At 32.8% G+C, this 9,899-nt stretch overlaps 1 protein-coding gene across 2 annotated transcripts; it reads left to right on the top strand.

The window, feature by feature from the left end:
- The first annotated feature begins 4,661 nt into the window (after positions 1-4,661).
- On the top strand, positions 4,662-6,592 carry LOC149557239 (pirin-like protein). 2 transcript variants are annotated; one of them, XM_089831955.1, is made up of 7 exons: positions 4,662-4,822; positions 4,960-5,009; positions 5,099-5,137; positions 5,237-5,265; positions 5,467-5,529; positions 5,650-5,753; positions 5,853-6,592. In XM_089831955.1, exons 1-7 carry the CDS (start codon positions 4,716-4,718, stop codon positions 6,352-6,354), a joined length of 894 nt encoding a protein of 297 aa, XP_089688081.1. In that variant the 5' UTR covers positions 4,662-4,715; the 3' UTR covers positions 6,355-6,592. The 2 variants fall into 2 exon arrangements, with proteins under 2 accessions (XP_089688081.1, XP_089688082.1); XM_089831956.1 differs by lacking the exon at positions 5,099-5,137.
- Positions 6,593-9,899: the final 3,307 nt, after the last annotated feature.

The following is a 9,899-nucleotide window of genomic DNA, read 5'->3' as shown; positions in this document are numbered from 1 at the left end:
TTGTCAGAATAAGCTTCATCGTTGGCTAATTTAGCAGTTACATATGAAGATAAATCAGATCAATAGCCAACTCAGCAACATCAGAACATGTAACAGAAGCTAACCCACTGAAAGGAATGATTTTATTTCGATATCTTCTATTACCCATAGTTTTGTCATTTTGTGATGGGTGTATGTAGATATTCCTTGTAAATGACACCTATCAGTTTCTCTTAGCCTGAAGATTGTTGCATTTCACACTATATAAGTGAAATTCTAGGGCAAGAGAAAAGGTCTGAATTCTATTTGCTAAGTGATACACTTAGTCTGTTTTTGGTCCACCATTTTTGAGCAAAAATTCGTGATGTATTTTCTCTGTCAGATCTTTAGAATACATGAATATAGAATGATTTGTATTTCTTTCTAAAGGTCATTCTGAGTCTATTGTAAATTGTATACAATTTTCAAGGAAAATGAATACAAATTATGAACTGTCCCCATATCAGTTCTTTCTGAAATTTGTCTCCTTTTGATTACTTGGTTATCTTGATGTTGTATAAGTAAAGGCTTGTGCAATTGAATGCAGTTCAATTAGGTTGTATATATATTTATCATGGCTGTTAATTCAATGGATTAAGCAAAAGCTTTGATGAATTTGATAAGGTTGTTGCAGTAGTGGAAAGGATTTTGAATGACGATTTCTGATAAGAATTGCTGATAAAATTTGTTGTAAGGCAACAAATTAGATCTAGAGATTTGTAGTAGACTCTGAACCCTAATGGATTAGGCACTGATCAAATTTAATCCAGCTGAAAGAGAAATGTGTCACACATGATTGTCAAAATGCAGAATTATAATCAACTTTACTTTTATTTTCTGTAGATCTTCAAAGTTGGCCTCTACTTGTTTGCATGGAATGTTTTAGCTTTAGTTAGCCATTATTGTTGAGAACATCTGCAGACCTATAGAAGATTTTTGGCCATATCTGTTATATGGGATGTGTTTATTAAAGTATCAAGAATTGTACATGTATTGGAGAATTTGAGATAAGAATCAGAATGAAACTAAGATAATTCTCATATAGTTTTCCCAGTCTTGTATCATCCCTGGGTATACCCACCCTAGTTTTGCAGAGCCAAAAGAGTAGAAAACCACCCTTGGTTTTGTAGAAGTTTGGCCCAAACGGTGTGCACATACAATTGATAATAAGAATTGGCTAGTCTTTAGACTGTGTGAGTATTGTCATCTTGGTATTAAGCATTTTTTTGCTTAGTAGTTTTAAAACACCAAGAAGTTTGTTATTCATCCAAATGGAAACCCTTGTAGGAAGACCTAATTGCAATGCAACAATTAAATGTAATGTTGAAATATAGGAGAGAGATTCTTTTGGTTGAACTAGAAGATAAATCATCTTCTAACAAAATGACAGAGACTTTCGGTGAAGGATCCAAAGTACATCAATTCAATTATCATCTAGTAAATTTAGGTGTCATCTTCATCATAAGTTTTGGAAGATAGTCCAGTATTTGTAGGTGTCATCTTCATCAAAAAATTTCCATGATAGTCTATTAGTTTGAGGAGTCATCTCCATCACAAGTCTTCCATGGCATACTTGTAGTTAGAGGTGCATTGAAGACCTTTTATCACTACATGATCTAGTAGTAGATGGTGATTATTCATTATCATCATCATCATCTAACATAGAATCACATGAATATCATGTTTTATAGCCCACATGGCCTAGGTATTGAGGGTACAACTCCAAGCACTAAACACACTAGATTTCAAATTATTATCTTTATGTGTTGATGTTTAAGTTGAATGTTCTAGATTTGAAGAGAGAAACACACTCAATTTTTTTTTCTTTTTGTTCTTTTTTTGAATATGAAACTATTGTCTAAATGATACAATATAATTATGTATTATTAAAACAAAAATACAAGAAAAATATGATACCAACAAAGCTATATTTATAAAACAAAAAAAAATTCATTATTATTTCTTCTAAGCTTTTACAACTACAACTTTTGCATATACATTTCCTCTCTTTTCTTTCATTACTATAACAAAAAGTATAATAGTTGTTACAATAGACCAACATTCCAAATGATAAATCTGCATCTACACACTTTCAATAAAACGAAACAACAAGTACATTACATTCTTTTTGCAACTAGACTCTTTTTAACACTTATCATCAAAACATCACTGAGAAAAAACACTTGAGCGGAGACTCTCCCATTTATATTACACAACAATGGCTGAACTTTGGCATAAAAAATAATAATGATAGTAATAGTATTCACTTCCATCTTCAATATTATCATAAAAACCTACAACAAAAATACACATGTACCTATGGAAATATGCTCGAAGAGAAATCCCTCTCCTCGACCACAGGAGATGCAGGTGTGATTGGAGGTCGTGAATGGAACAGCTTTTGAAGTTGAGCACATCAAGAAGAATGAAAGAAAGACAATATCGAGAGTTTCGAACTACTATTCTGCCCCCCCTATATTGATGCAAATGCAGGGCCCCCTTTCATATTATTCCTAGGGCTAGTAGGCGTCATTAATCAAGTGGGTGGAGAAAACCTGAAACAAAACTGGGCTCAGAGAAAACCATGCGAAAATGCTCCAAAAATGTCAAATGAAACTAGGAGCAAAAAACGTAATTGGGCAAATGTTTTTTGAACTTTGCAGATGTATAAGCCTTGTGTTGGTCAAAATTTTGACCAACACGGGTCTTATATGTAGAAAAATAAAAATTTTGCCTTTACATTTCAACCACCCTAAATTTATTTAGTTGATGGTCAAAATTTTTGGTCGAAAAATGATGTTAAATGTAGTAGTGTATGATGCAAAATATCTCATAGATAACATAGTATACTTTAAATTTATGAATAAATACAATTGCAAATTTTCTTGGACTTTAGATGCCGATAATAAGTAAAACAAAGAGGAAAAGGCCTCGACACCTAACATACAAAAAAGTCTTAAATGTGCTAATGTGAAAGTCTGATTTTGTCATGAACGTTGGAAGCTCTCTGTGGCTAGAACAAGGGTGTCACTAGGGTTCACCCACCCTCCAGAGCTAATGGCGTTGATGGTTCGATGCCAAGATCAATGGTTTCAAAGTTACGTAGTGATGCACCAATAAACTTAGGCACACTAGAAGTTTTGGCATCAAGTGAGATCATTGTGCCAAATCTAAGTTGATGCAAAATGTATCATAGATAGCATATTATTTTCTATTATTTTAGGATTTTAGATCTTTCACAATTCATTTTGCCAACAAATTTTTCTAGATGTGAATATTGCTCTTCCAAATAATGAAGCATAGAGACTACAAATACAATTTTAGGGAAGGCCTTGACATTGATGAATTGAAGGGTAAAATCATTTCATCTATTAAGATTAACAAAAATACAAGTGGAAAAGTGTGGCATTCCTCTACTTGATTTGCTAGTGCCTTTTACAAAAACACATATTTACATTCAATATACTCCTCTCACTGAGTTTGTACAAAATGGAAGACAATTTTGTCATCACACACCTTTCTCTCTTCACTTTCATAGTCCACTCGTGGTCTTTAATTATAAAGGATTTTGCACAACCTACTATTATTCCATGAAAAAGGGCTAAATTGGGGTTCATCCCTGTGTTTTGAAAATGCTGAAATGCAAAAAATGCTAGCAACCAGAAATACATCATGTACTAGGCGAGATATGATTCCAGCCAACCTCAATAACTCAGAAGCCAAGTACACCATTCTCCTAGAAGGAATAGGTCAAATGTGGTTAAAACAACTACATCACATGCCACAAGCCAATATTGGTTTGCAATAGCTACAGTACCAACAAATGCATCGATCATTTATAACATTGCCAGTACATAAATGACTACAAACAATTGTTCGATAACCAGTGCCCACATGGACCCAAAAAAATTGTATATTCTATCCAACACAAAATATTACAACAAGCCAGTGGTGTGTCCAATGATGTGTAATTGAACATATGTACTGGTTTGACATGCTTGAACCCACCATGTTTCCAAATAACATTGAATAGATAGCCATATACAAAACATATTATAGTAAAGAATGTTCTAAAATTGCAATCGCAAGTTTCTACTATGTATTGTGAACAATTTTACTCAAATATATTTTTTGAAAGAAGTTGTACCTACCCTAAATTACAAAATCTATTGTCATTTATTTAATATATATATATATAATACGCCAGTGGCTAATTAGCCGACTGAATTATTTATATTAGAATATTTTAGTTAAATAAAATAAAGAAAAAACGTGATGATGCTATTTTTTAATTAATTATAAAAACATTAAAAGGGAATCCGGTCGGCTGGGTAGACGCTGCCAATAAAATACTTCAAATGCATACCCAAAAAAAGCCGATAACATCTCGGTAATCGAAAAAAAAATAGACATTAGTATATTTGCACAACTTTTAACGAGACTCTCACTAACATCACTTCGGCCCACCATCGCACCTTCTAGTGCGATGGCTACCTTATTGAAAGAGACCACTCATATGTTCGTGTTTGTCTGGCATACGTACATTTGACGCAATCACATATCATGACATTACTAGACCGTCAGCAGCTACGGTGACACCGCCATGCAATTGCATATCTTATTCGCTGGGGGAAGAAGTCGTCAATTACGAGACATCTCAATATTTGTAAAGAAATAGTTTGGAATTTTGGGGAAGGATGAGTAAGATGACTCCTTTTGCAAAAGCACGGATTGTGGCGAAGGTGGTGTTGGCCAGACAACAATACGAAGGAGATGGCGCCATTGTCAGGCGCAGCATTGGCAGGTACCCAATATTTCTATTTTCTTTCAAAATAATTGTTTAGAATTTTAATTTTCAGTCTTTTAGATTGCTTGATCTGGTAGACTTCATTATTAGAATCATTCCCTCTTTCATTCTTCTCTCTCTCTAATTGTGAACAGACCAGAGTTGAAGTTTTTGGATCCATTTCTGTTACTCGATGAATTCTCAGGTTGGTTGGTCTCTACCCTAAAAAAATTTGAGGTAACAAGCATGTTTGTATTTCATCTAACAAGTCATGTTTGTTGATGGGTGTTGCAGTAAGTGCTCCTGCTGGTTTTCCAGACCATCCTCACAGAGGTATTTTTATATCAATATGCTTGGATCCTTTCATCTTTCAGTTCTATTTTCTTTGCTCTCTTCATCATCATTTATGATTTGGTAATACATTTTGGGCAGGTTTCGAGACAGTGACATACATGCTCGAGGTACCATCCTTTCTTCCTCTTTGTTTCCCCCTTTTCAGTGCATCAAGACTGAAAATTGATGTATTCCTTAAAAAGGAAATAGCTGTACTAGGGAGCATGTGAGATTAAATATTGATAATTTGTTTTGTTTTGATTTGATGATATATCAAATTGCAATCAATAATTTGTGAGAGAATATGTTGTTTGTCTTTTGAAACACAGGGAGCCTTGACGCATGAGGACTTTGTAGGACACAAGGGCACAATCAAGGCCGGTGATCTCCAGGTTTTGACTATCTCCTATCATTAAGTCCCCTGTTCTTGTTGTTTAATTACTTCACTCTTTTCTATGATGCTTTACAATGTACCGATGGCTCTTCTATTGCAATGTACTCTGTACTTGTAGTGGATGACTGCTGGCAGGGGTATTGTCCACTCTGAAATGCCAGCTGGACCAGGATTGCAACATGGTTTGCAGTTGTGGGTTAATCTCGCTGCCAAAGACAAGATGTGAGTGCCTTCTTACAACCTCAATATTCATAGCATATCAAGTAACCTCTTTTCATATTTTCATGTTTATAAAGCTATTGCTTTTTACGACCTGGTCAGGATTGAGCCTAAATATCAAGAACTTCAGGGGAAAGACATTCCCAAAGTTGAAAGAGATGGAGTGAAGGCAACTGTTATAGCAGGAGAAGCTTTGGGCATCAAATCTCCTGTCTATACCAGAACTCCCACTATGTATTTGGATTTCACAGTGGAGGCAGATGTTGTACTTCATCAGGCAATTCCAGAGAGTTGGAATGCATTTGTGTATGTCTTGGATGGTGAGGCCACATTTGGTGCTCCAAATTCATCAGCAGTGGGTGCTCATCACACACTCTTATTGAGCAGTGGAGATGGGTTGAGTGTGTGGAACAATAATGTTGATAAAAAGCCCTGCAGATTCGTAATAATTGGAGGGCAGCCATTAAATGAGCCAGTGGTACAGCATGGACCATTTGTGATGAACAGCAGACAAGAGATAGTGCAGACAATTCAAGATTATCATTTGGGTAGAAATGGATTTGAGAGAGCCAATGTATGGCATTCCCAGATTGGTGAAACGTGATTTCTTTCACTTTCAATCTCTTTCGAGTTTCTATTAGTGATTGACTCAAATGCAACTTTGAAGGTCTAGTATTACCAACGGTACGAATCTTGTCTGTAATTACATCGTTTTCTTTGATTTGTTGTAGACATAAAAAGGGGGCGGAGCATCCTCCTTGAGCTCCCTTTCAAAGAAAATTATTGTTATTATTATGGATGCTGTGGGAAATCACCGAATTGTATTCGTTTGTTTGAACGCATTTTCCCTGTTTTGGTAGATCGCCTGTTATGTTTGTATACAATTGATAGTAACAATGCTTTAAAATATGAATTCATGTCGTTTTCCACAAATGTGCTGAACCAATTAGGTGATTGTTGATGTAGCTTTTCCTTCTGGGGTGGGTGATTATTTAAACTATAAATCTTGACTTTTTTCTCAAAGAATCATTATTTTGTATAACAGAATTGACATTGACGTAGAAGTTTTTAAGATGTGCGACTGGAGGGACAAATTTAGTCGGGAGATAATATAATAATCAAACTAAATATTAGATTTATTAAAATTGATTATTTGATTGGTAGCATTATGAGTAAATTTGTATAATATATACTGTAATATAGTATAAATTAAGTTTAACAACAAAATTCTATATTGTAATTGAACTTGTAGTAAAATAGAAACAATAAAGATTATCATATACTAAGGTTTGCTTTCTAGTCTAAAAGTGTTAAATAGTTAAAGTTGACTTGTTTTTGTAAGCTTAATTTCTTCTTTGGTGTGTGATGTTTAATGATGACCAAAATATAATAGTCAAATGAAATGCATCCTCACTATCTAATACTATCTTAACTTTTGAAATAAAGCTATAATGAAGTTAAGGTATTTATTATATACAATTCATGTTTCGCTAAATTTACATTTGATTGTAGTAGGATTGAGTAGAAAAAATCATTATCAGACTTTGTATATAAGGATTTTAAGAATCTTTGTGTCATATTTAATTTTGAATTGGGAAAAAAAGTGAGTGACAAGTTAAATGACAATAAGCATCAATGGAAGAAGAGAACACATGTTGCTACCTTGTTTGTAGATAAAGTAAGTTTATGTGACTATTAAAGAGTGTACTTAGAATGTTCTTTAACAATAGATGTTGCTTGATTTCTTGTTGAGTGTTTCTTATTCTTAATTAAATAAAAGATGATAGCCATGCATTAAATATTTTAATTTATTTCTTAAATTATAAATTTAACTAATCAATGAAAATGATGTTTAGCCAATATAATTGAATAATATATTTAGATATGTAACTGTAAATATATAATTTATAATTTTTTATATCTATCAATATGAACAACCATCAAATTTTAATATTAAAATCTAAAAAAAATTTCTATCCATTAACATTTATTAGATATTTCCAAAACCAATTAGAAAAATTGTTAAAACATATTATTCTATATATAAAAGAGATCGATCTGAGGAGAATTTAATATTTACAATCAAATAGAATATTACCAACCTTTTTCTTCACATTAATTCAATCTGAAAACTGAAAATTTAAAATAATATATCCATGAAGGGACCACTTTAATTTTCTAAATAGCAAGGCATTCGAAAAGTGACGGAATGGTCTGGTTTGATTATGTCATTCGAAATGCGCTCATAAAGACAATAAAACAAAATCAAGATTTATATCGGATTTAATTTGACGTCGACTAAAATTTCACGCCAAAGAACACGTAAGTAAACACGCGTAAATTTGAAGGATCAAATCGACAAGATCTGATTGTAATTAACTTTAAGATTGACAAGCTATAGATATCCTACTTTTGTTGTCCACACTTGAAGAGAGACTTAAAAAGGATAAAGTTTGGAAATTTCTCTCTGTTTGATTTGGTAGAGGATTGGAACTTGGAAGGTTCTGATTTGACATCAGCAAAAGATGAGATAAGTATGAGTTCATCAATTCATCAGCATCAACGGTCCATCTTGGCCAGCAATATAATTAACGGTTGGTGACCTGTTTTTAACGGTATAAGTTAAAAATCACACTATCGTTTCTCTTTATGTTTTAATCGAACACCACCTACCCTAGATTTTGCCTACCCTAGATTTTGCTTGCAGAGGATATTTTGGGTTTTTAGTTAACTTTTCATAAGATTCAAGGAACTATATTTATATTATGGAAGTGACTAGTATGTTGGAGTTTACTTAGTATTGAGATGATATTTTCATGGGTAATTTTTTATTTTGAGTGTATTTAATAGAGTTTTTATTGAGTGTTTAAGGATGAAGTATCGATATTTCTTAGGAGGTCATTCATTGCAACATTACTTTGGTTCAAGCATGCTTAGAGCATGTTCTCATGTTACTACTTAGTTTATTTTGGCTAGCAGTGTCTGCTCAATTTTTTAGGAAATAATTGTGGAGCTAGTGACCCCATGAATATATATTTTGCGTAATAATTAATATATATATTTTAGAAAATTAATTATTTGAGTAATAATTTTACATACAAAAAATAGAAATAAAATCTTAAAAAATAAGAGGGAAATGAGTTTGTGGAGCCACGTGGCATTTTTTGGCAATAAGCGACAACTATTTATTTTCAGCTCCTCCTCTTTTCCTCTAGCTTAATTTCAATCAGTAAAGAATAGTTGCTCCACCAAAATAGCTACAGATTCTAAACTATCCTTTTTAGACAATTTAAAATGTCCATGGGATCACTTAACTACTTAAATTTAAGCACAAAACCCACTTAAGAAGTTGCATGCGAACACAAGGTTAATCACAAAGTTTCATCCAAGGTCAAACCCACGTCACTTGTTAGCCTATTTGCAAGACTTTTACCAAATAGCTTATTTTATGAAACAATCAATATAGAGCCATTTTAACTCATGCAATAAGAAGTATTTGTTAAATTATACGACACTTGGATACAATGTAAGTATATTTACCAAAGTAACACCATTTCATATAACTGAGATAATTTTTTCCCTAAAGAATGTGCTACACACAAACATGTACACAATGCACTAGTGTCCTGTGAAGATTCTCAACTCTCCTGAATGTTGATGGGTTGCACTTCATGCATCTTATCAATATAATGTATTGCTAGCCTAGAGATTGTAGGTGAATAAAAACTTGCTATATTCATATTTGAACTTCCATTTTGAAAATCTCTTACTCTAACAATCTCTCTTGCATTATCTTTTTGTAATGCCCCTCGAACCCAAAATAATAGGCCAAAGTTGATAAGTTTGATGAGTAGAATTTTTTTTAAATAGTCTTTCCTGTGAAGCTCATTAATCATAGATATAAAGTCATATTTAGTTCTCTTAACATTCATAGTTTACTACTTAAGTTATTCTGTGCATTAGTGTTATTGTCATGAAGATTATATAGTTCTTAAATATAAAATGCAAATATCATAGCATCTTTATAGTTGATCAATCTAATCTTGTGATGGGGATAATCAAGAACATTGACTATAACAAGATATACATCATGATTTACATAAATCAAGTTGATAACATAAGTAATGACCATCATACATAAATACCAAG

Source organism: Cupressus sempervirens, chromosome 5 (assembly GCF_028749045.1).
Source record: "Cupressus sempervirens isolate cs-2001-9-10 chromosome 5, ASM2874904v1, whole genome shotgun sequence".
Taxonomy (NCBI): domain Eukaryota; kingdom Viridiplantae; phylum Streptophyta; class Pinopsida; order Cupressales; family Cupressaceae; genus Cupressus; species Cupressus sempervirens.
The sequence above is the reverse complement of the archived record's forward strand: the minus strand, read 5'-3'. Positions and strand labels throughout refer to the sequence as shown.

Coding starts and splice junctions, on each gene's coding strand:
- LOC149557239 (XM_089831955.1), top strand. CDS start 4,716: ATGAGTAAGATGACTCCTTTTGCAAAAGCACGGATTGTGGCGAAGGTG. Junction 5,010..5,098: donor GTTACTCGATGAATTCTCAG/GTTGGTTGGTCT, acceptor TGGGTGTTGCAG/TAAGTGCTCCTGCTGGTTTT. Junction 5,530..5,649: donor TCAAGGCCGGTGATCTCCAG/GTTTTGACTATC, acceptor CTGTACTTGTAG/TGGATGACTGCTGGCAGGGG.